The 27,004-nt window shown below is 48.7% G+C and overlaps 1 protein-coding gene across 5 annotated transcripts in view; it reads right to left on the bottom strand.

The window, feature by feature from the left end:
* Positions 1-27,004, bottom strand: part of LOC116968900 (aryl hydrocarbon receptor nuclear translocator-like) — a 66,945-nt gene that overhangs the window by 11,364 nt on the left and 28,577 nt on the right. For 4 of the 5 annotated variants that reach the window (XM_033015883.1, XM_033015882.1, XM_033015880.1 and 1 more), the window contains exons 6-13: positions 25,442-25,655; positions 24,104-24,212; positions 20,310-20,375; positions 17,521-17,606; positions 15,243-15,319; positions 10,297-10,431; positions 6,585-6,659; positions 2,484-2,635 (exon numbers count right to left, since the gene is read on the bottom strand). In XM_033015883.1, coding sequence (XP_032871774.1) covers positions 2,484-2,635; positions 6,585-6,659; positions 10,297-10,431; positions 15,243-15,319; positions 17,521-17,606; positions 20,310-20,375; positions 24,104-24,212; positions 25,442-25,655 — 914 coding nt within the window. The remainder of the gene's footprint in view (positions 1-2,483; positions 2,636-6,584; positions 6,660-10,296; positions 10,432-15,242; positions 15,320-17,520; positions 17,607-20,309; positions 20,376-24,103; positions 24,213-25,441; positions 25,656-27,004) is intronic. The other variant, XM_033015881.1, reaches the window with a different exon arrangement.

The following is a 27,004-nucleotide window of genomic DNA, read 5'->3' on the forward strand; positions in this document are numbered from 1 at the left end:
GCCAGCTCTTAGAAACATAGAAACTAGGTGCAGGAGTAGAGGCCATTCGGCCCTTCGAGCCTGCACGGCCATTCAATACGATCAATACATCCAACTCAGTATCCTGTACCTGCCTTCTCTCCATACCCCCTGATTGTACTTAAGCAAAGCAAGAAGATCATATTCAGTGTCCTATACAGGGACACATGACAATAAACTCACTTAAACTTGAACTTGATCCCTTTAGCCACAAGGGCCACATCTAACTCCCTCTTAAATATAGCCTCTTGCACCTCTACTAATGTCTATTGATCGATGTCTGTGGCCAGTGATGGAGATTTCAGAGGTACAGTGCAGAAACAGGTCCTTCGGCCCACTGAGTCCTTGCCGTCCAGCGATCACTCTGTACACTCGCACCATCCTACCTTGTACCTTCCGAAGAGTCCGCCAGGGACAAGAGACAAGAGGCATTTATTGTCACATGCACCAATTGGTACAGTGAAGTTTGTGGTCACCGTACAAGTCAAGTCAAGTTTATTCGTCACATACACATACGAGATGTGCAGTGAAATGAAAAGTGGCGATGCTCGCGGACTTTGTGCAAAAAGACAAACAACCAAACAAACTAAAAACAGAATCACATATTCTTTTACATATTAAATATTGTGGGCGGAAGGAAACATAGAAAATAGGTGCAGGAGTAGGCCATTCGGCCCTTCGAGCCTGCACCGCCATTCAATATGATCATGGCTGATCATCCAACTCAGTATCCTGTACCTGCCTTCTCTCCATACCCCCTGATCCCTTTAGCCACATCTAACTCCCTCTTAAATATAGCCAATGAACTGTGGCCTCAACTACCTTCTGTGGCAGAGAATTCCACAGATTCACCACTCTCTGTGTGAAAAATGTTTTCCTCATCTCGGTCCTAAAAGATTTCCCCCTTATCGTTAAACTGTGATCCCTTGTTCTGGACTTCCCCAACATCGGGAACAATTTTCCTGCATCTAGCCTGTCCAACCCCTTAAGAATTTTGTAAGTTTCTATAAGATCCCCCCTAAATCTTCTATATTCTAGCGAGTACAAATCGAGTCTATCCAGTCTTTCTTCACATGAAAGTCCTGACATCCCAGGAATCAGTCTGGCGAACCTTCTCTGTACTCCCTCTATGGCAAGAATGTCTTTCCTCAGATTAGGAGACCAAAACTGTACGCAAAGGTTCAGTAAAGTTAGTCCCTGGTGAGATAGGAGTTTACAGTCCGAATGGCCTCTGGGAAGAAACTCCTTCTCAGCCTCTCCGTTCTCACAGCATGGCAACGGAGGCGTTTGCCCGACCGTAGCAGCTCGTACAGCCATACGAATAAAAAAACAAAACAAAGAACACGATAGTCTTTAACACAAACATCCCCACACACAGCGGAGTCAAAGTTTCCCACTGTGAGGGAAGGCACCAAAGTTCAGTCAACCTCTGAAGAAGGGTTTCGGCCCGAAACGTCGCCTATTTCCTTCGCTCCATAGATGCTGCTGCACCCGCTGAGTTTCCCCAGCAATTTTGTGTACCTCCTCTTTGATGTTCTTTGATGAATGAAGGGTGAATGACTTAATTTATTCAGATATTATATACAAGGGAGATTGAGATGAAAATTACCAAAAGACATAAGAACATTTAGTCGAGGGTGAATTAAGTTTTGTGATAAAGACTCAAGGGTGAATGACACTGAAATAGTTTAAGAAGCACTGTAATAGTTTATGTTTAAATCAAGACCAGATAAAATTGTGAGTTTAAATAAACACGGGCAGCCAGTTCCATCCAGGACAGGCGGAGGTACAGACAATGAATCAATGAATGAATGATAGATTGATTGAAGGAACATATAAATGAACGGACAAACAAATGTTTAAGAAAACTGTGCAGATGCTGGAATATCGAAGGTAGACAAAAATGCTGGAGAAACTCAGCGGGCGAGGCAGCATCTATGGAGCCAAGGAAATAGGCGACGTTTCGGGTCGAGACCCTTCTCCAGACTGATGTGGGGGTTGGGGTGGGGCGGGAAAGAAGTAAGGAAGAGGCGGAGTCAGTGGGCTGCGGGAGAGCTGGGAAGGGGAGGGGGAAAGAGGGAGGAAGCAGGGACTACCTGAAATTGGAGAAGTCAATGTTCATACCGCTGGGGTGTAAACTACCCAAGCGAAATATGAGGTGCTGCTCCTCTAATTTACGGTGGGAACTCACTCTGGCCATGGAGGAGGCCCAGGACAGAAAGGCCAGATTGGGGATGGGAGGGGGAGTCGAAGTGCTGGGCCACCGGGAGATCAGGTTGGTTATTGCGAACCGAGCGGAAGTGTTGGGCGAAGCGATCGCCAGGCCTACCGATGTAGAAAAACAAATGAATACCTTGTTGTCACGCATGATAAGGCACATTGAAACTCTTTGTTTTTGCGAACCCAAGGTATGCAAAGGGGGGCCACATAAAGGGCGCCGACAAGGGTTAACGGGCAATACGTACTTGACGTTTGTGTTGGTGCAGACGATGTACTCGATGTCGTCGGAATAAGGGTTCTGGAAGGTGAAGCAGCTCGTCCGGATCACCGCCCACTCTCGGCTCTTGGTCTGGAAGCGGAACATGACGGACAACACCTGCCCCTTCAGGGTGACCACCTGCGAAGAGCACGGGAGAGGCGTCAGTGCCCAGCGGGGGGGGGGGGGGGGGGGGGGGGGGGGGCAACGTGAACAAAGAGTTAGCAGGCCGACAGGGGGCGATCGTTGGCCTTTAGTGCAGTGAAACCTCCATCTCGGGGGCACAACCCTGTTTCGGGACACCTCGTCGTGTGCCTCTCCCGCGCCCTTTATATGACCTTCTAAACTATGTGGGAGAGAGAGAGAGAGAGGAAGGGAGGGAGGGAGAGAGGGAGAAGGAGGGAGAAGGAGGGAGAGGGAGGGAGAGGGAGGGAGAGGGAGGGAGAGGGAGGGAGAGAGGGAGAGAGGGAGAAGGAGGGAGAAGGAGATAGAAAGAGGGAGAAAGAGGGAGAAAGAGGGAGAAAGAGGGAGAAAGAGGGAGACAGTGCGAGTGGAGGGTGGAAGAGAGAGAGGGTCATAGTTTAGAAAAGTGATTCCCAACCTGGGGCCATGGCAAATTTCAGTGGGGCCACAGAAAACTTTAGGGGGCCACAGGTTCAATGAAGGGGGCCACAGAGCTACCACCCTGTTGCCTCCTAAATTTCAGTTCTAATAAATTTAAATCCATGTAGTTGAAATATGTTTGATGTTTGTGGAATAGAATAAAAGAGAATATATGTGCAATGAATAGACACTGATATTTTTATGGAAGGTATTATAATATTGAAGTACTTTTTTTCCGCTAATAATGTCAGGGGGGCACAGAAAAATTAAAAGATCCCATGAGCTAAAAAAAGGTTGGGAACCACTGGTTTAGAAGGTTGAACCAAAGAACAGCAGATGCTGGTTTATACCAGAGACGCACAAAGTGCTGGAGTAACTCAGCGGGTCAGGCAGCTATCTCTGGAGAAAGAGGAAGGGTGACCCTTCCTCTAAAGACCCGAAACGTCACCCATCCTTTATTCTCCAGAGATGCTGCCCGACCGGCTGAGTTGCTCCAGCATTTTGCGTCTCTCCGTAGGGTAGAGTTTACTAATCCTACAGCGAGCAAGATAGTCCACTCGACGAAAAAGACGTAGTACGGTCATGGGCGGATTCATGGGGTAATATTCGGCCCCATTTCCGTAACCGGCTTCCGTCTCCGCACCAAAGATCCCGTAGCGGAGCAAAGATACTAGTGCGGAGACGGAAGCCGGTTACGGAAACATCCTCGTAAAAATATACGTTATTTGGGAAAAATCTTCTCCTCATTTTCAGAATTTTAATTTATTAACACAAACTGTTCCCCTGCAACGTTGATTACACTGCTGGTCGGGTCGGGTTACTGAAATGGATGAAAAAAAGGCCCACGTTCCGCTGCGTTGCGTACTACACGTCAGCCCATTGCATTTAGCAGGAGTGGTCTATCTTGCTTCGCTATAGGATCTTTGGTGAATAGCTTGTGTTTGTTTGCGGCTATAGGCGGACCGTTCCAGTTCCATTGGACTCCTCTCATAGAAACATAGAAAATAGGTGCAGGAGTAGGCCATTCGGCCCTTCGAGCCTGCACCGCCATTCAATATGATCATGGCTGATCATCCAACTCAATATCCTGTACCTGCCTTCTCTCCATACCCCGATCCCTTTAGCCACAAGGGCCACATCTAACTTCCTCTTAAATATAGCCAATGAACTGGCCTCAACTACCTTCTGTGGCAGAGAATTCCACAGATTCACCACTCTCTGTGTGAAAAATGTTTTTCTCATCTCGGTCCTAAAAGATTTCCCCCTTATCCTTAAACTGTGACCCCTTGTTCTGGACTTCCCCAACATCGGGAACAATCTTCCTGCATCTAGCCTGTCCAACCCCTTGAGAATTTTGTAAGTTTCTATAAGATCCCCCCTCCGGAAGTGGTGGCGCTGTGATACGGCTGCGGCTCGCCTGCAGTCTGTCTGTTTTTACTTTTTTGTGTTGTTTTTTTTGTCTAGTTTAGTAAATGTTTTGGTTATTAGGTGGTGTTATGTGTGTGGGGGGAGGGGGGGTGAAACAGGGCTTTCTGTCTCTCCCTTCGGGGGAATGCGACTTTCTTGTTGTATCCCCCTTCTCTTCCCCCGTCTGCGCTTAGGCCTAATGGCGGAGCTGGCGGCCTCCAACCTGCGACCGACCTCGAGGGTCCGGAGGTAGAGCCAGCCAGGACTCACCAACGCGAGGCTGGCCGTCTTCGAGCTGTGGCGACGTCCGGGTAGCGGCACGACTCGGCGCTCCGGTGGGGGCGGACGGCGCGGGGCTGAGACACTCCCGTGCGGGCGGCACGGCTGCCGGCTGGAAGGCGCTCCCGTGTGAGCGGCCTGGGTCCTGGCTGGAAGGCGCTCCCGTGGGGGCAGCCCGGTGCGGGGCTGAGACGCTGCCGTGTGGGTGGCCTGGCTACCGGCTGGAAGGCGCTCCGGTGAGGGCGGACTGGCTCCCGGCTGGAAGGCGCTCCCGTGGGGGCAGCCCGGTGCGGGGCTGAGACGCTGCCGTGTGGGCGGCCCGGTGCGGGGCTGAGACGCTGCTCCGGCGGCTGAGGCGGCGGCGACCTGGATCCGGGGCTCGGCCGCGGGCCAGTGGATGACAACGTCGGGAGCTCGCAGGTCACAGGCTGGTACCTGTTTTCCGGAGCTCCCGTTGCAACAGCTGCGTCCGCTGGACTGGAGGGCGGCAGCTTCGACCACCCCCGGGCTGCGGAGCTTGAACCGCGGGACTGATACCATCGCCCGGTGGGGTATCGCCTCGGCGCAGAGGGAGAGGAGGGAAGAGACAGTAACTCTAAGACTTTTGCCTCCATCACAGTGAGGAGGTGTTTGGTGAACTCACTGTGGTGGATGTTAATTTGTGTTTATTGTGTGTTGTTATTATTACATGTATGGCTGCAGGCAACAGCATTTTGTTCAGACCGAAAGGTCTGAATGACAATAAAGGAAATCTAATCTAATCTAATCTAATCAATCTTCTAAATTCTAGCGAGTACAAGCCGAGTCTATCCAGTCTTTCTTCATAAGACAGTCCTGCCATCCCAGGAATCAGTCTGGTGAACCTTCTCTGTACTCCCTCTATGGCAAGAATGTCTTTCCTCAGATTAGGAGACCAAAACTGCACGCAATACTCCAGGTGTGGTCTCACCAAGACCCTGTACAACTGCAGTAGAACCTCCTGCTCTTATACTCAAATCCTTTTGCTATGAATGCTAACCCGGGTCTCGTAGGCCGTGACCTCTGTTGGTCCGGCAAAAGAGATAATCTGGCATGGCTCCAGAAACAATGGTGCTGGAAAATCGGTGGTGGACCTGTACAAAAACCGATTGAACCAGGAGTATTGACCAGGCATGTCCAGGCATATTAAACCGCAGACCTCGCCAGAGGAGTTAGTTTAAAGGCCCTGTCCCACTTTCCCAAGTTACTCATGAATTCTCCCGGATTTTCCGCTCGATTCAAACTCGGAGAATGTCCGTAGCGAGTCTGTAGGAGTCCGTAGATATATCGTAGCGGCCCGTAATGCCAGCCGTAGGTACTCGGGTCATCAGGTAAGTCGGGGCGTTTTTTTCAGCGCGTTGAAAAATGTCCACGAGTGACAAATATAGCCCCGAGTACCAACGGCTGGCTATTACCGTAATTCTCCGAGTTTGAATCAAGGGGAAAACTCGGGGGAATTCGTGAGTAACTCAGGAAAGTGGGACAGGGCTTTAAAGATACAACGTGCGATCCCCGCACACTAACTATCCAACACACAACTAGGGACAATTTAATTGAAGCCTACAAACTTGTACGTCTTGGGAGTGTGGGAAGAAACCGGAGATCCCGCGGGTCACGGGGAGAGCGTACAATCTCCGTACAGACAGCGCCCGTGGTCAGGATCGCACCCGGGTCTCTGGCGGCTGTGAGATGGCAACTCTACCGCTGCGCCACCGTGCCTCCCCGTAAAGAGTGTAAGAACAAAGCCTTTTAACCACCAGGATTAAACAAGGTGGTTCATTACCTGCTGAAAGCTGTCGCGCAGGAGTCCTTTATCCTCAGGGTGGGCAAAGTCCACAATATCTTTCCCCAGCAGCTCCTTACAAAAAGAAAAATGTGGAATTTTAATGCACGTAAGGAAAAGACTACAAAAAGTAGTAAACACTGCCCAGTCCATCATCGGCTCTGACCTTCCTCCCATCGAGGGGATTTATCGCAGTCGCTGCCTCAAAAAGGCTGGCAGTATCATCAAAGACCCACACCATCCTGGCCACACACTCATCTCCCTGCTACCTTCAGGTAGAAGGTACAGGAGCCTGAAGATTGCAACAACCAGGTTCAGGAATAGCTACTTCCCCACAGCCATCAGGCTATTAAACCTGGCTCGGACAAAACTCTGATTATTAATAACCCATTTTCTGTTATTTGCACTTTATCAGTTTATTTATTCATGTGTGTATATATTTATATTATGGTATATGGACACACTGATCTGTTTTGTAGTAAATGCCTACTATGTTCTGTGTGCTGAAGCAAAGCAAGAATTTCATTGTCCTATACAGGGACACATGACAATAAACTCACTTGAACTTGAACTTGAGCGTGGCAAAACAAAAAGCTGGACTTTTCCACCGACGAGAACATAGATCAGATGCCGAACCAGGCCCTTCGGCCCATCAAGTTGGTGCTGACCATCGACCGTTTCGGGTTGGGCCCCATCCTTTTTCTTCGGAGATGCTGCCGGACCTCAAGTTCAAGTTCAAGTTCAAATTTAAATTGTCACATGCACCGGCTCGGGTACGGTGAGATGAATTTGCCACCCAGCGATGCAATTGAAAAAGGAACACACAATACACAATAGAATTTAACATAAACATCCACCACAGCATTCTTCACTGTGGCGGAAGGCAACAAGGTTCAGTTTCGGGCCTGTCCCACTTGGCTGATTTTTTCGGCGATTGCTGGCATCATCGACTAACGTATCAGGTCACCGAAAAACTCATGGCGTGATGCGGCGGAGATGACAATAGACAATAGACAATAGGTGCAGGAGGAGGCCATTCGGCCCTTCGAGCCAGCACCGCCATTCAATGTGATCATGGCTGATCGTCCCCTATCAATAACCCGTGCCTGCCTTCTCCCCATATCCCTTGACTCCACCAGCCCCTAGAGCACTATCGAACTCTCTCTTAAATCCATCCAGTGACTTGGCCTCCACTGCCCTCTGTGGCAGGGAATTCCACAAATTCACAACTCTCTGGGTGAAAAGGGTTTTTTCTCACCTCAGTCTTAAATGACCTCCCCTTTATTCTAAATGACCTCCCCTTTATTCTAAATGACCTCCCCTTTATTCTAAGACTGTGTGGCCCCTTGGTTCTGGACTCGCCCAACATCGGGAACACGTTTCCTGCCTCTGGCGCGCCCAAGACCTGACGTACGACGCGCGGTGTTTTTTCCGAGTGTCGCAACGTTTTTTTTTTTGTCGCCGCTGGATTTTGAGACGTTCAAAATCTTTTGGCGACACTGATATGACGCCGGGCAGTCGCTGAAAAAAAATCGGCAAGTGGAACAGGCCCTTTAGTCCTCCTCCTTTGTTCATCCGTGGTCGGGGCCATGAACCCTCTGTAGTCGCCACTGTCCAAACGGCCGGATGTACAGGCCCTCTCGTCGGGGTGATCGGCCTGCTGAGTGACTTGATTCGGATTAGACTGGGTCGACGCACACGACGATTCTCACCGTTTCTTGGAACACGAGACAATCATGTAAAGAAAAATCATTTCTGATCCCTCCCACCCAGCTCACCACATCTTCCACCTGCTGCCATCAGGAAGGCGCTACAGCTCACTGCCCGCCAAGACATCTCGATTTAAAAAGTTTTTACCCACACGCAATCCGAATTCTGAACACACTATGATAACTGCACATATCCTCCCCATGCATGTGCTGTATATTGTATGATGTTGTGTTTTATGTTATGTTTGACGGGAATCAGCCTATCTTGTAACATCCTGTACTGAACCTGAATTCCACCAGCTTGACTGTGTGGTCATTAAATAATCTAATCTAATCTAATCTAATCCTGGTTTGGGAGCTGCAAGGCTTATGAACAAAATCAACTCAACAGGATAGTGAAGACAGCCAGCAGGATCATTGGTGCCCCACTCCCTTTCCTGGTGGAGATCTATAAGAAGCGGAGCCATCTCCGTTATCAAGGACCCCAACCATCCATCACACCACATCTTCTCCATTCTGCCATCTGGGAAGAGGTACAGGAGCATCAGCTGCAAAACCAGGAGGATGCTCCACAGCTTCTTCCCACAGGCAATAAGACTGGTTAACAGACTGTGTCCCCTCCCCATATATCGTTCACCAACATATCCAACCTCGCCCATACTTTGACAGCTAGCCACCTGTCAAAACAAAGCCACTGTCGGTCGGAATGTCAGTTTTTATTCTATTGTAAATTTTAGGCCTACTGTCTGTTTTTAGATATGGTCATTTTAATTATTTTTTTAAATCTCTATGTATTTATCCTTTTTTTTTATTAACTACACTGAATGGAAACTGATCGAGTAGCGTTTTTTCGTTTCATCTGTGTATGCAAGTAGAAACATAGAAACATAGAAAATAGGTGCAGGAAGAGGCCATTTGGCCCTTCGACCATTCGGCCATTCAATATGATCATGGCTGATCATCCAACTCAGTATCCTGTACCTGCCTTCTCTCCATACCCCCTGATCCCTTTAGCCACAAGGGCCACATCTAACCCTCTTAAATATAGCCAATGAACTGGCCTCAACTACCTTCTGTGGCAGAGAATTCCACAGATTCACCACTCTCTATGTGAAAAACGTTTTTCTCATCTCGGTCCTAAAAGATTTCCCCCTTATCCTTAAACTGTGACCCCTTGTTCTGGACTTCCCCAACATCGGGAACAATCTTCCTGCACCTAGCCTGTCCAACCCCTTAAGAATTTTGTAAGTTTCTAAAAGATCCCCCCTCAATCTTCTGAATTCTAGCGTGTACAAGCCGAGTCTATCCAGTCTATCTTCATATGAAAGTCCTGCCATCCCAGGAATCAGTATGGTGAACCTTCTCTGTACTCCCTCTATGGCAAGAATGTCTTTCCTCAGATTGGGAGACCAAAACTGTACGCAATACTCCAGGTGTGGTCTCACCAAGACCCTGTACAACAGCAGTAGAACCTCCCTGCTCGTATACTCAATTCCTTTTGCTATGAATGCTAACCCGGGTCTCGTAGGCCGTGACCTCTGTTGGTCCGGCAAAAGAGATAATCTGGCATGGCTCCAGAAACAAGGGTGCTGGAAAATCGGTGGTGGACCTGTACAAAAACCGATTGAACCAGGAGTATTGACCAGGCATGTCCAGGCATATTAAACCGCAGACCTCACTAGAGGAGTTAGTTTAAAGGCCCTGTCCCACGTTCCAAGTTACTCCCGAATTCACCCGAATTTTCCCCTCGATTCAAACTCGGAGAATGTCCGTAGCGAGTCTGTAGGAGGCCGTAGATATATCGGCCCGTAATGCCAGCCGTAGGTACTCGGGACATCAGGTAAGTCGGGACGTTTTTTCAGCACGTTGAAAAATGTCCATGAGTGAAATATATAGCCCCGAGTACCCACGGCTGGCTATTACCGTAATTCTCCGAGATTCTCTCAGTTTCTTGGTACACCAGACAATCGTAACCCAACAACGATGCCAACGAAAGTGCCTACCTGGGGTTGGTATCCCACGGTGCCCACGCACCGGTGATCGACGAAGGTGAAGATGCCGTTGGTGTTGTGGCGGGAGAGGAACTCGGTCGGGAGGCTGATGCCTTTCATGTCGACGCAACTCGGCGAGCTGGTGACCTGCGAAGCAGGGCAGGGAAAGGGTTAAAGGCCAAGTCAAGAGAGTTTATTGTCATGTGTCCCAGATTGGGACAATGAAATTCTTGCTTGCTGCAGCACAACAGAACATGTAAACCTAATACAGAACAGGAGATAAAAGTTCAGGGTACACAAAAATACTGGAGAAAGGCAACGTCTGAAGAAGGGTTTCCTTCGCTCCATAGATGCTGCTGCACCCGCTGAGTATCTCCAGCATTTTTGTGTACCTTCGATTTTCCAGCATCTGCAGTTCCTTCTTAAACAGATAAAAGTTCAGTGTGTTTATATACAATAGCCCATATATACACACAATAAATAAACAGATAAAATGCAATAGTCTGCTATTGTTCAGCCCTCCACCACCTCCAGTTTAAATTCCATTTAGAATATTTGGAAGGACATTATTGCCATAGAGGGAGTGCAGAGAAGGTTCACCAGACTGATTCCTGGGATGTCAGGACTTTCATATGAAGAAAGACTGCATAGACTCGGCTTATACTCACTAGAATTTCGGAGATTGAGGGGGGATCTTATAGAAACTTACAACATTCTTAAGGGGTTGGACAGGCTAGATGCAGGAAGATTGTTCCCGATGTTGGGGAAGTCCAGAACAAGGGGTCACAGTTTAAGGATAAGGGGGAAATCTTTTAGGTCCGAGATGAGAACAATATTTTTCACACAGAGAGTGGTGAATCTCTGGGACTCTCTGCCACAGAGGGTAGTTGAGGCCAGTTCATTGGCTATATTTAAGAGGGAGTTAGATGTGGCCCTTGTGGCTAAAGGGATCAGGGGGTATGGAGAGAAGGCAGGGATGGGATACCGAGTTGGATAATCAGCCATGATCATATTGAATGGCGGTGCAGGCTCGAAGGGCCGAATGGCCTACTCCTGCACCTATTTTCTATGTATCTATGTATTATGGAGGACAAGGAAACCAGAAGGAAGAGTTACTCCAGGGAGTTACTCCAGATCCAGAGTATTGTAGACAAAAATACAGAACAGTTCAGTTCAATATACACATAAATAAGCAGATAAAGTGCAATAGGCTGTTACAGTTCAGAGTCTTCTTCTTCTTACGTATGGCGTGCACAGCCTAAAGTTGCGGGACAACTTGTTCTATTTGATCTTACTTGATTGTGCACGCCTTGTTGATTGCATTCGTCGAAACAGGGCGGACCACGTGAAGGTTGCAATCTCCCACCCCGTTCAGAGTCTGTTTGTTGGCAAGTTTAATAACATTTGATGGCTGTGGGGAAGAAGCTGGATGTACCAGATTTCAGGCTCCTGTACCTTCTGCCCGATGGTAGCGGAGAGATGAGTGCGTGGCCAGGATGGTGTAGGTCCTTGATGATATTGGCTGCCTTTGTGAGGCAGCGACTGCGATAGATCCCCTCGATGGTGGGGAGGTCAGAGCCGGTGATGGACTGGGCAGTGGTCACAACTTTCTGCGATCCTTTTCGGCTCCTGGACGCTCAAGTTGCCGAACCGAGCCACGATGCAACCGGTCAGCATGCTCTCTACTGTCCGATGCAGCCGGCCGAACTAGCAAACCAACCAGCCCGAGACAGACGCTAGCCTCTTTTACCAACCGGGGTTAGGTCTGCGCCCGGGTTGTGTTAGAGAGGGCCCTCAGTCCCTCTCGAAACAACACCCATGGATTTCCATTCATCAGCCATTGTAATCTTTCAAGATGGAAGGTTACCTCTTGAAGATGGAGTTCTGATCAGAGGTCTCTGGGGGCTAGGGGAGAGATGAGCACAGCAGCGCGGCAATGAGAGTTGCTACCCTAGAGCCCGAGGCCCGGGTTCGATCCTGACCTCGGGTAACGTTTGTATGGAGTTGTTCAAGAAGGAACTGCAGATGCTGGAGAATCGAAGGTAGACAAAAATGCTGGTGAAACTCAGCGGGTGAGGCAGCATCTATGGAGCGAAGGAAAGAGGCAACGTTTCGGGCCGAAACCCTTCTTCAGACTCCATTTGTATGGAATTGCACGTTCTCCCCGTGACCTGCGTGGGTTTTCTCCGGGTGCTCCGGTTTCCCCCTACACTCCAAAGACGTACAGGTTTGTAGGTTGATTGATATAATTGTAAATTCTCCCGAGCGTGTGTAGGATAATTGAAGTGTGCGGGGATTGCTGTACGACAATAGACAATAGGTGCAGGAGCAGGCCATTCGGCCCTTCGAGCCAGCACCGCCATTCAATGTGATCATGGCTGATCATCCCCACTCAGTACCCTGTTCCTGCCTTCTCCCCATATCTCCTGACTCTGCTATTTTTAAGAGCCCTATCTAGCTCCGGAGAAGCGGCCTCCACCGCCCTCTGAGGCAGAGAATTCCACAGACTCACCACTCTCTGTGAGAAAAAGTGTTTCCTCGTCTCCGTTCTAAATGGCTTACCCCTTATTCTTAAACTGTGTGTGGCCCCTGGTTCTGGACTCCCCCAACATCGGGAACATGTTTCCTGCCTCTAGCGTGTCCAGGCCCTTAACAATCTTATATGTTTCAATAAGATTCCCTCTCATCCTTCTAAACACCAGAGTGTACAAGCCCAGCCGCTCCATTCTCTCAGCATATAACAGTCCCGCCATCCCGGGAATTAACCTTGTAAACCTACGCTGCACTCCCTCAATAGCAAGAATGTCCTTCCTCAAATTAGGGGACCAAAACTGCACACAATACTCCAGGTGTGGTCTCACTAGGGCCCTGTACAACTGCAGAAGGACCTCTATGCTCCTATATTCGATTCCTCTTGTTATAAAGGCCAACATGCCATTCGCTTTCTTCACTACCTGCTGTACCTGCATGCTTACTTTCATAGACTGATGTACAAGGACCCTCAGATCCCGTTGTACTTCTCCTTTTCCCAACTTGACACCATTATATGCTGAGAGAATGGAGCTGTTGTTCACACTGCTCACACATGACTGTGCTGCCAGATTCAGGGACAATAAGATCATAAAATTCACGGATGACACAACAGTGGTGGGACTCATCAGCGGAGTTGACGAGTCAATGTACAGGGAGGAAGTAAAACAACTAGTGGACTGGTGCGGCAAAAATAATCTAGAATTAAATGTCGACAAAACAAAGGAGATGGTTGTCAACTTCAGGAGGGCGCAGCCAAAGCATACACCCCTCAACATCAGTGGCACCACAGTGGAGAGAGTGGAGAGCATAAAGTTCCTCGGTGTGCAAATTACAGACAGCCTCACCTGGTCCAGGAACACCACTGGGACCGTCAAACGGGCCCATCAGCGACTGCACTTCCTGAGGAAACTAAAACAGGCCTCACTCCCCACCAACATCCTCAGGGCTTTCTACAGGGGTACGGTGGAGTCTGTACTCACGTACTGCATAAATACGTGGTACTCCACCTGCAACTGCTCGGACAGGAAGGCTCTGCAGAGGGTAGTGAGGGGAGCAGAGAGGATCATTGGCGTCTCCCTACCCTTGATACAAGAACTGTTCCAGAGCCGCTGTCTGAAAAAAGCTCAGAGAATTGCTAAGGACAAACTGCACCCCCTCCACATACACCTGGATCTCCTGCCATCAGGCAAGAGATACCGTAGCATCAAAGCCCGGACTACAAGACTGCTAAACAGCTTCCTGCCACAGGCTGTGAGGCTGCTAAACAGTCACTCTGTACTCACAGTCACCTGATTCTGCGGCTTGGCACGGACACTTTAATATCTGGCACTGGCCACTTTAATAACTGGCACTGGCAACTCAAATCAGCTGCCCCGGACATTTCTATGATTGGTTTTACTGTATTTTAACGTTGTTGTTTTACCTGCTTTTAACTATTTATTTATACTGTTCCATCAGGGACTGGATTGTTTTTAGTGTTATTATGTGTGAAATGTTTTAAATTTCATGTGCGATGCTCCGGTATTCCCTGGGAAACGTCTTTTCATTTTGAACTGTACAACTGTTGCTTGCAAGATGACGGCGTGCGGAGAGGCGGCAGTGCGGAGAGGCGGCAGTGCGGAGAGGCGGCGCCGACTTTATCATCGGGAGCCTGGGAGCTCCAAACCGGCGCGGCCTTGTCGGCTTCGGCAGCCGCGGGCTCCAACCAGTAAGCGGCCGTTCCAGGTGGCCCAGCCGCCGAAAGGACTCTCCCGACGCCGGGGCAAGACCACCCGGTGAGAACGGCCAGGGACATCGGGCCTCCGTAGAGGCAATTGCGGTGGCCTCAATAGGCCTGACTTTGGGGTGAACATGGGGTGGGGACTGGACATTGTGCCTTCCCCCACAGTGCTATCCACTGTGGGGGGATGATTTTATTGTCTAATTGTAGTCCTGTAGGTCTGTGTCCAAGATGGCTGCCGTGAAGAGAGAGTGGACGCTGGCGCGCTTTGGCTGCCGCTGCTCTCTCTTCACACTGTGTTTTTGATTTTCTGTTTTTGGATTGAATTCTGTTTTTAATTTGTGTCTCTGTGATGTCTTTTTTACCTGTTCTATTCCGATTATATGTTTTTATTCCGATTACTATGTAAGGTGTCCTTGAGATGTCTGAAAGGCGCCCATTAAACAAAATTTATTATTATTATTATTATTAATAAAGGTTGATTAATTGATTGATTGATATGATAATTAGAAAGTGAAATTCATTTTGCATATATTACATATTGTGTGGCCCCTGGACTCCCCAAAATGTCGGACTTTGGTAAAAATTGGAAGTGGTCCCTGGTGTGAAGGATCGTGCTGGTATACAGGCTAGCCGCTGCGGGCCAAAGGGCCTGTTTCCGCGGTGTACCTCTGAAAGTTTCAAATCAAAGGAGGTGGGACCTTACCTGCAAACGGCCAATAGTCACCAAGCAGAACTTGTTTCCTTGACTCCCGTCTGGTTCATCGTCAGGTAACGTCACACCTGGACAACAACAACACCACCATGTTCATGCTTCTAATGAAGAAGCCCATTCCCATGTGTTGCCCTGCACCAACCCCACTAGCTTTAAAGGGGAATCCGGGGATGAAGGGGTTCGGCCTGAAACGTTGCCTATTTCCTTCACTCCATAGATGCTGCTGCACCCGCTGAGTTTCTCCAGCAGTTTTGTCAACCCGGGGATGATGTTGCTCGTAAATCAACAATAGACAATAGGTGCAGGAGTAGGCCATTCGGCCCCTTCGAGCCAGCACCGCCATTCAATGTGATCATGGCTGATTATCCCCAATCAGTACTCCCGTTCCTGCCATCTCCCCTGACTCCGCTATCTTTAAGAGCTCTATCTAGCTGTCTCTTGAAAGTATCCAGAGAACCGGCCTCCACCGCACTCCGAGGTAGAGAATTCCACAGATTCACAACCCTCTGTGAGAAAAAGTGTTTCCTCATCTCCGTTCTAAATGGCCGACCCCTTATTCTTAAACTGTGTGTGGCCCCTGGTTGTGGACTCCCTCAACATCGGGAACATGTTTCCTGCCTCTAGCGTGTCCAAACCCTTTGCCTATTTCCTTCACTCCACAGATGCTGCCGCACCCGCTGAGTTTCTCCAGCACTTTTGTCTACCTTAATAATCTTATATGTTTCAATAAGATTCCCTCTCATCCTTCTAAACTCCAGAGTGTACAAGCCCAGCCGCGCCATTCTCTCAGCGTATGACAGTCCCGCCATCCCGGGAATTAACCCTGTAAACCTACGCTGCACTCCCGTACAGACACTCTTCCGCTGAGTACTCCTACATATAAACCAAGATAACTCCTTAATGCATCTCCGTCGTGAATGTTAAAACCTTCCCTCTTTAATTCAGGAAGAAATGAATATTGTTTTTTAATTCACAGGTGCAGCATGACGGCATAGTGGCGCAGCGGGTAATAATAATAATAATGGATGGGATTTATATAGCGCCTTTCTAATACTCAAGGCGCTTTACATCGCATTATTCATTCACTCCTCAGTCACACTCGGTGGTGGTAAGCTACTTCTGTAGCCACAGCTGCCCTGGGGCAGACTGACGGAAGCGTGGCTGCCAATCTGCGCCTACGGCCCCTCCGACCACCACCAATCACTCACACACATTCACACACAGGCAAAGGTGGGTGAAGTGTCTTGCCCAAGGACACAACGACAGTATGCACTCCAAGCGGGATTCGAACCGGCTACCTTCCGGTTGCCAGCCGAACACTTAGCCCATTGCGCCAGCTGCTGCCTCACAGCGTCAGGGACCTGGGATCAATCCCGACCTCGGGTGCTGTCTGTGTCACGTTTCTACGTTCTCCCTGTGACCCGCGTGGGTTTTCTCCGGGTGCTCAGGTTTCGCCCCCACATCCCAAAGACGTGCCCGTGCGGGTTTGCAGGTTCATCAGCCCCTCTGTAAATTGCCCCCTAGTGTGTCGGGAGTGGATGAGAAAATGGGATAGCATGAACCTAATGTGAACGGGTGATCGATGGGACGACAGACGGCACAATGGGCTAAGTGTTCGGCTGGCAACCGGAAGGTAGCCGGTTCGAATCCCGCTTGGAGTGCATACTGTCGTTGCGTCCTTGGGCAAGACACTTCACCCACCTTTGCCTGTGTGTGAATGTGTGTGAGTGATTGGTGGTGGTGGTCGGAGGGGCCGTAGGCGCAGATTGGCAGCCACGCTTCCGTCAGTCTGCCCCAGGGCAGCTGTGGCTACAGAAGTAGCTTACCAGCCCCGAGTGTGACTGAGGAGTGAATGAATAATGCGATGTAAAGCGCCTTGAGTATTAGAAAGGCGCTATATAAATCCCATCCATTATTATTATTATTATCGATGGTTGGAGTGGAATCAGTGGTGTGGAATCAGTGGAATTCTCTGCCTCAGAGTGTCTGTTTCCTTGAGGTCTCGAAACAAAAATGACATCGCCATGATTTCCACAACTCCAGCAAAGCCTTCATAATCACCACACTACCACTTCACTCCCAAATACAGGGTCACAAGCAGGCACACACACAGGCAGAACGGAAGACACACACACATTCACACACACACACACACACACACACACATTCAGGAACACACACCCAGAGGCAGACACACACACACACAGTCTCTCACACACACACAGTCTCTCACACACACAGACACACACACACAGACACACACACCTACCTGCGGGAGGCCATGCTTTGATGAAGCCGGTGCAGTGCACTACCACAAACTGAGGCTCTCCTTCCTTTAGGGGTCCCAGGCCATTTCTGAAAACAGAAATAAACAGGGAGATGTGTGCAAGGTTACGAACTGCACAAATGACCCACGGGGAAGATTCAGGCTGGCACCTCTGCACCGTGTCATGAGAGCCAGCTCCAAAATGCTCCACTCAGAAAGCGGGAGCTGTCCCTGCCACTTGCATCCTGCCCCATGACAGGCCGGGAGGTTTGCTTCAGCGAAACAACTCAGCCACAGACTGGCTCCACAAAGATAGATGCAGCACTGACACCACACGAGATCCTTTCCCCCCTGTGGCTATCAAACTGTACAACTCCTCCCTCTTCTGTCCTGGGGTAGACTGACTCCCTCCCTCAGTCTTTGCACCTCCCCATCATGTCATGTCTCATGTATCTTGTTATGTTTTATGGTGTTCATTAAGGACATAAGGCATAAGAGTAGAATCCAATAGACAATAGGTGCAGGAGTAGGTCATTTGGCCCTTCGAGCCAGCACCGCCATTCAATGTGATCATGGTTGATCATCACCAATCAGTACCCCGTTCCTGCCTTCTCCCCATATCCCCCGACTCCGCTATCTTTAAGGGCCCTATCTAGCTCTCTCTCTTGAAAGTGTCCAGAGAACCGGCCTCCACCGCCCTTGGGTAGAGGCGAGACGAAGAGCAATCCACTGGTCCCCCAGGTTGGAGGTTGAGCACAGGGCTAACAACCCTGTCTCGCAAAACAACTATGTTACGGAAACAGCAACTGAAGGAATCAACACTACTGGGTGTGATAAGACTTCCAGGGCTGTAGTGTCCAGAAGCTAGTCCAGAACAGACAGGAGTGGAGGTACCTTCGTTGCTGCCCTACATGCCAGGAGGCACAATAGGCAGTAAGTAAGTAAGTAAGCTACTAATAACACCTAGGAGGTGCCGCACGATGGCAGCTTCGCCAATAGTCTGTCTGTTCGTCTTTTTTTTAAGTTTTTTTTTTAGTGTGTTTTAAAAGTTCGTGATAATGTTCTCTGGTTTGTTTTATGTGGGGGGTGGGTGGGAGGAAACTTTATCTCAATCTCTTATCTTGCTAGAGATGCGATTGTTTTCTGGGTCGTATCTCCGGTCGCTCTGCGGCCTAACATCGTGGAAACATAGAAAATAGGTGCAGGAGTAGAGGCCATTCGGCCCTTCGAGCCGGCACTGCCATTCAATATGATCATGGCTGATCATCCAACTCAGTATCCTGTACCTGCCTTCTCTCCATACCCCCTGATCCCTTTAGCCACAAGGGCCACATCTAACTTAAATATAGCCAATGAACTGGCCTCAACTACCTTCTGTGGCAGAGAATTCCACAGATTCACCACTCTCTGTGTGTGAAAAAAAAATGTTTTCCTCATCTCGGTCCTAAAAGATTTCCCCCTTATCCTTAAACTGTGACCCCTTGTTCTGGACTTCCCCAACATCGGGAACAATCTTCCTGCCTCTAGCCTGTCCAACCCCTTAAGAATTTTGTGAGTTTCTATAAGATCCTCCCTCAATCTTCTAAATTCTAGCGAGTACAAGCCGAGTCTATCCAGTCTTTCTCCTCATCGTGGAGCTGGAGGCCTCGCTCGGGACTGACTTTGAGCCCCACCGCGGGGCCGTGGACTTACCATCGGAGCCTGCGATCCCTTGCCTGGGATAGACGCTCCAAACCGCGGCTGCGGACTTTAACATCGAGGAGCTCGCAGTCTCGGGTTGAGACCGACGATGTCGGGAAGCACCAAAAGCCGCGCGACGTTTCGACCAGCCCCGACCGGGGGGAGCTGAGATCCCCCCCCCCCTCCCATGCAGGAGCTTGATCGCCCCGACCGCTGGCTACGGGAGTGAGATCGTCCCGTCAACAGAAGGTTCGAGGTCCCGCTGGAGGACAACGAAGGGAGAGATCAAACTTTTTTTCGGCTTCCATCACAGTGAGGAATGTGGAGGAGTCACTGTGGTGGATGTTGATGTTAAAATGTATTTGAGTGTTCTGTTGCTTTTTATTGGTAGGACTCTGGCAAATTAAATTCCTCGTATGTTACAAAACATACTTGGCTAATAAAGTATGATTATAGAAACATAGAAAATAGGTGCAGGAGTAGAGGCCATTCGGCCCTTCGAGCCTGCACCGCCATTCAATATGATCATGGCTGATCATCCAACTCAGTATCCTGTACCTGCATTCTCTCCATACCCCCTGATCCCTTTAGCCACAAGTGCCACATCTAACTCCCTCTTAAATATAGCCAATGAACTGGCCTCAACTACCTTCTGTGGCACCAACTCAGTATCCTGTACCTGCCTTCTCTCCATACCCCCTGATCCCTTTAGCCACAAGGGCCACATCTAACTCCCTCTTAAATATAGCCAATGAACTGGCCTCAACTACCTTCTGTGGCAGAGAGTTCCAGAGATTCACCACTCTGTGTGAAAAATGTTTTTCTCATCTCGGTCCTAAAGGATTTCCCCTTTATCCTTAAACTGTGACCCCTTGTCCTGGACTCCCCCAACATCGGGAACAATCTTTCTGCATCTAGCCTGTCCAACCCCTTAAGAATTTTGTAAGTTTCTATAAGATCCCCGTCAATTTTCTAAATTATGATGATTCCTGAGATTCTCATTCTTTGTAAAGGGGCAGAGAGCACGAGATGGATGGAGCACTTATGAAGGAGCGAGGGCGGGGGGGGGGGGGGGGAGCGTTGAAAATACAGTATTGGGGAGAGTTTGTTACCTGCATCTGTTTCTCAGGAAGCTGAGCCTGTTCATGGACGCTGGATTCACTGGAGCGTTCCCACATCTGAAAGAATAAGACTTTAGACTTTAGAGATACAGTGCGGAAACAGGCCCTTCGGCCCATCGAGTCCACGCCGACCAGCGATCACCCCGTACACTAGTATTATCCTACACTCTAGGGACAATTTGCAATTTTACCACAATTTTACTAATCTGCTGAGAGAATGGAGCAGCTGGGCTTGTACACTCTGGAGTTTAGAAGGATGAGAGGGCATCTCGTTGAAACATATAAGATTGTTAAGGGCTTGGACACGCTAGAGGCAGGAAACATGTTCTCGATGTTTGGGGGAGTCCAGAACCAGGGGCCACAGTTTAAGAATAAGGAGTAAGCCATTTAGAACGGAGACAAGGAAACACTTTTTCTCACAGTGAGTGGTGAGTCTGTGGAATTCTCTGCTTCAGAGGGCGGTGGAGGCAGGTTCTCTGGATGCTTTCAAGAGAAAGCTAGATAGGGCTCTTAAAAATAGCGGAGTCAGGGGGAGAAGGCAGGAACGGGGTACTGATTGGGGATGATCAGCCATGATCACATTGAATGGCGGTGCTGGCTCGAAGGGCTGAATAGCCTACTCCTGCACCTATTGTCTATTGTCTATTAATCAATAATCTATCTATCTCTGCCTTAAAAATATTCACTGACTTGGCCTCCACAGCCTTTTGTGATAATGAATTCCACAGATTCACCACCATCTGACTAAATAAATTCCTTTCTAAAGGAACATCCTTTAATTCTGAGGCTGTGACCTCTGGTCCTAGACTCTCCCACTAGTGGAAACATCCTCTCCACATCCACTCTATCCAGGCCTTTCACTATTCGGTGCGTTTCAATGAGGTCCCCCACTCATCCTTCTAACGGACCTGAGGCAAAATAAGGGTCCCGACCCGAAATGTCACCTATCCATGTTACTCCTGAGATGCTGCCAGACTCTTTAGACTTTAGAACGTCAGTGTGGAAACAGGCCCTTCGGCCCACCGAGTCCGTGCCGACCAGCGATCCTCACACACTAGCACTATCCTACACACAAGGGACAATTTTATAATGTTACCATTTAGAACACAAACCTGCACGTCTTTGGAGTGTGGGAGGAAACCGTGGCACCCGGAGAAAACCCACGCGGTCAAGGGGAGAACGTGCAAACTCCGTAAAGACAACACCCGCAGTCAGGTTCTAACCCAGGTCCCTGGCGCTGTAGGGCGGGAACATTACTGCTGTGCCGCAAATGTATTTATTATAATAAAACTAATAAAAACACGAATTAGATTTCTCTTTAATTAAACTCTTTAAACAGCAGGCACAAATCAATCCCATTAAATCGCCATAATGGTCTATAAGATTCCCGAAAATTACGGGAATAGTACTGGAAAAAGGGCACTTTTTTCCCCACTTATAGAGGGGGCAGTTCCCACACATTTTTCCCATTCAGCTTGGCTCCAGCTTTAGACTTTAGACATACAGCATTTAAAGAAGACGTTTGATCATAAAGAGACCAGCGATCGCCCCTGACACTAACACTATCCTACGCACGTTTGGACAGTTACATGGATGGAAAAGGTTTGGATATGGGCCAAACACGGGCAAATGTGGCTATCTTAGTTGCGGCCAAAGATTATAGAGCAGAGCGAGATAGACCACTCCTCCGAAATCCAATGGACTGACGTGTAGTACGCAACAGAACGTCACGGCCGCCATTTGTTGATGCCAAACGCGACATCTTTGGTAGCGGGGACTGACTCCACAGTTATACAATCTGCTCTTACATCAGATCGTAGGGAAAAGCAAAGATACTAGAGGCTCCTCTAGCATCTTTGGGGGAAGAGGACGTTTCCTCCACTCCTGAGTTGATCCAGGACTGATTCTCGGTCAGTCCCCCCCGATACCAGATGAAGGCGGCCGGCGGGAGAGCCTCAAGCGTCTGCCCGTGGTCGGCGCTCCCGGGACAGCGGGCAATGCTCCTCTAGTATCTTTGGTGTAATCCGTTCCAAAGATTAATCCGCTCTAGTGTAATCAGTGTTGCAGGGAACAGTGTTTTATACAGCATCGATCACTTCACATATTTAGTTAATATTATTGTAAATGTTATTAATATTATTGTAAATTGCAGCTCGTTAAAATGGCGTAGTGTCATACCCATGTCATACTACGCTTTTTTCGCAGAGTGGCGCATCTTGCTCTGCTCTATAATCTTTGGTTGCTGCGTCTTTGTTGGGCCAAAGGTGCGTGCTTCCGTGCTGAATGACTCCAATGTCATCATAGGGAGACAAAAATGCTGGAGAAACTCAGCGGGTGAGGCAGCATCTATGGAGCGAAGGAATAGGCGACGTTTCGGGTCGAGGCCCTTCTTCAGAGTCGCTGGGGCAGATACGATGAAAGCATGTAACAGATATTTGGACAGGTACAGGGATAGGAAAGTTTAGAGGGATATGGGCCAAACGCGGGCAGGCGGGACAAGTGCAGGTCCTTCTGGAGTTTAGAAGGACGAGGTGGGACCTCATTGAAACTTACCTAATAGTGAAAGACCTGAATAGAATGAACGTGGAGAGGATGTTTACAGGACCAGAGGGCACAGCCTCAGAATTAAAGGACGTTCCTTTAGGAAGGAGATGAGGAGGAATTTCTTTAGCCAGAGCGTGGTGAATCTATGGAATTCATTACCACAGACAGCTGTGGAGGCCAAGTCAATGGATACTTTTAAGGCGGAGATTGACAGATTCTTGATTAGTGCGGGTGTCAGAGGTTATGGGGCGAAGGCAGGAGAATGGGGTTAGGAGGGAGAGATAGATCGGCCATGATTGAATGGTGGCGTAGACTCGATGGGCCGAATTCTGCTCCTAGAACTTATGAACTAGATGGTAAATGTTGGTCGGCATGGGCCGAGTTGGGCTGAAGGGCCTGTTTCCGTGCTGTGTGACTCTAATGCTGATAAGTGTGAGGTGCTACATCTTGGCAGGACAAGTCAAAATAGGACGTACATGGTAAATGGTAGCGAATTGAGGGATGCAGTTGAACAGAGGGATCTAGGAATAACTGTGCATAGTTCCCTGAAGGTGGAATCTCATGTAGATAGGGTGGTAAAGAAAGCTTTTGGTGTGCTGGCCTTTATAAATCAGAGCATTGAGTATAGAAGTTGGGATGTAATGTTAAAATTGTACAAGGCATTGGTGAGGCCAATTCTGGAGTATGGGGTACAATTTTGGTCGCCAAATTATAGGAAAGATGTCAACAAAATAGAGAGCGTACAGAGGAGATTTACTAGAATGTTGCCTGGGTTTCAGCATCTAAGTTACAGAGAAAGGTTGAACAAGTTAGGTCTTTATTCTTTGGAGCGCAGAAGGTTAAGGGGGGACTTGATAGAGGTCTTTAAAATGATGAGAGGGATAGACAGAGTTGACGGGGATAAGCTTTTTCCATTGAGAATAGAGAAGATTCAAACAAGAGGACATGACTTGAGAATTAAGGGACAGAAGTTTAGGGGTAACATGAGGGGGAACTTCTTTACTCAGAGAGTGGTAGCTGCGTGGAATGAGCTTCCAGTGGAAGTGGTGGAGGCAGGTTCGATTTTATCATTTAAAAATAAATTGGATAGGTATATGGACGGGAAAGGAATGGAGGGTTATGGTCTGAGTGCAGGTAGATGGGACTAGGGGAGAATACGTGTTCGGCACGGACTAGAAGGGCCGAGATGGCCTGTTTCCGTGCTGTAATTGTTATATGGTTATATGGTTATGAGTATTTACCTAACTCGGCATATGAAGGATCGTCGTGAACCCATGCACATTCTCATGGAGGTCTGCTGACCTTCCTTCTTCACTGTCCCAGTCTTCAGATCCAAAATGCGACCTGCCCCTTCCAACAATACAACAAAAATAATTAGAAACATAGAAAATAGGTGCTGGAGGAGGCCATTCGGCCCTTCGAGCCAGCACCGCCATTCATTGTGATCATGGCTGATCGTCCACAATCAATAACCCGTGCCTGCCTTCTCCCCATATCCCTTGATTCCACTAGCCCCTAGAGCTCTATCTAATTCTCTCTTAAATCCATCCAGTGACTTGGCCTCCACTGCCCTCTGTGGCAGGGAATTCCACAAATTCACAACTCTCTGGGTGAAAACGTTTTTTATCACCTCAGCCTTAAATGGCCTCCCCTTTATTCTAAGATGTAGTAAGGGAGGCAAACGGAAGGAGTATTCATATCAAGAGGGCTACAATATGTTGATAGAATGGAGCAACTGGGCTTATATACACTGGAATTTAGGATGAGAAGGGATCTTATTGAAACATATAAGATTATTAAGGGTTTGGACACGCTAGAGGCAGGAAACATGTTCCCGATGTTGGGGGAGTCCAGAACCAGGGGCCACAGTTTAAGAATAAGGGGTAGGCCATTTAGAACGGAGATGAGGAAAAACATTTTCACACAGAGGGTTGCGAATCTGTGGAATTCTCTGCCTCAGAAGGCAGTGGAGGCCAATTCTCAGGGATGCTTTCAAGAGAGAGCTAGATAGAGCTCTTAAAGATAGCAGAGTCAAGAGATATGGGGAGAAGGCAGGAACGGGGTGCTGATTGGGGATGATCAGTCATGATCACATTGAATGGCAGTGCTGGCTCGAAGGGCCGAGTGGCCTACTCCTGCACCTATTGTCCATTGTCTAATACAAAAACAAGGATGTATTAACAGCCTCAGAATTAATACACAAAAACAGCCTCAGAATTAAAGGACGTTCCTTTAGGAAGGAGATGAGGAAAATTTTCTTTAGTCAGACGGTGGTGAGTCCGAGTAATTCTTTGTCACAGACAGCTGTGGAGGCCACAAGTCAGTGGATATTTTTAAGGCAGAGATGGATAGATTCTTGATTAGTACGGGTGTCTGGGGTTACGCGGAGAAGACAGGAGAATGGGGTTAGGAAGGAGATATAGATGGCGGAGTAGACTTGATGGGCCGAACGGCCTAATTCTGCTCCTATCACTTATGACCTTAGGACCGACATGAAACGGGTTCAGCAACATGGCCGTGGGGCGGGGGGGTCGGAGGTCGTGCGCGATGGGCCGGCGGAACTGGCCGACCACCGTTACCTGTCATGGCGTTCTCGCTGGTGGAGAGCTGCTCCCGTAGTTTCTCCACATCTTCGGGGTGGACCTGGTTGTACAGGCTGCTCCCGAACCACTCCGACTGCGGTTGGTTGAGGACTGGCATGACCGAGTCCGACACGTAGATGATCTTGCCCGTCTCGCACGCCACCACAAAGAGGAAACCATCCGCCGCCTCCAGGATCAGGTGCTTCAGCTCCTGTGGGGACCAAGGATCAATGAGGAACACCGTGACGCCAACTTAGAAACATAGAAACATAGAAATTAGGTGCAGAATTAGGCCATTCGGCCCTTCGAGCCTGCACCGCCGTTCAATATGGTCATGGCTGATCATCCAATTCAGTATCCCGTACCTGCCTTCTCTCCATACCCTCTGATCCCTTTAGCCACAAGGGCCACATCTAACTCCCTCTTAAATATAGCCAATGAACTGTGGCCTCAACTACCCTCTGTGGCAGAGAGTTCCAGAGATTCACCACTCTCTGTGTGAAAAAAGTTTTTCTCATCTCGGTTTTAAAGGATTTCCCCCTTATCCTTAAGCTGTGACCCCTTGTCCTGGACTTCCCCAACATCGGGAACAATCTTCCTGCATCTAGCCTGTCCAACCCCTTAAGAATTTTGTAAGTTTCTATAAGATCCCCTCTCAATCTCCTAAATTCTAGAGAGTATAAACCATGTCTATCCAGTCTTTCTTCATAAGACAGTCCTGACATCCCAGCAATCAGTCTGGTGAACCTTCTCTGCACTCCCTCTATGGCAATAATGTCCTTCCTCAGATTTGGAGACCAAAACTGTACGCAATACTCCAGGTGTGGTCTGACCAAGACCCTGTACAACTGCAGTAGAACCTCCCTGCTCCTATACTCAAATCCTTTTGCTATGAAAGCTAACATACCATTCGCTTTCTTCACTGCCTGCTGCACCTGCATGCCTACTTTCAATGACTGGTGTACCATGACACCCAGGTCTCGCTGCATCTCCCCTTTTCCTAATCGGCCACCATTTAGATAAAAGTCTGCTTTCCTGTTTTTGCCACCAAAATGGATCTTGTGTGGGCCCAGCCCATCTTGTGTGGGCCCAGCCACTTTGGTCTCGAACCTTCGTTTGTCGAGCTCGAGATCTGGGCTGATCAATCAATGCCGATCTGTGTGGTCAGGTGACAGGGTGCAGCAAGCCAAAGATCCTATAGCGAGCAAGATAGTCCACTCGACGAAAAAGGCGTAGTACGGTCATAATAATAATAATAATAATGATAATATCTTTTATTGTCATTGCACATAAGCGCAACGAGGTTTGGTATGCAGCTTGGGCAGATTCATGGGTAATTTTAGGCCCCATTTCCGTAACCGGCTTCCGTCTCCGCACCAAAGATCCCGTAGGATACTAGTGCGGAGACGGAAGCCGGTTACGGAAACATCCTCGTAAAAATAAAAGTTCTTTGGTAAAAATCTTCACCTCATTTTCAGAATTTGAATTTATTAACACAAACTGTTCACCCGCAACGTTGATTACACTGCGGGTCGGGTCTGGTCAGGTCTGGTCCGGTTA

The sequence above is a fragment of the Amblyraja radiata genome, chromosome 47 (assembly GCF_010909765.2).
Source record: "Amblyraja radiata isolate CabotCenter1 chromosome 47, sAmbRad1.1.pri, whole genome shotgun sequence".
NCBI lineage: Eukaryota > Metazoa > Chordata > Chondrichthyes > Rajiformes > Rajidae > Amblyraja > Amblyraja radiata.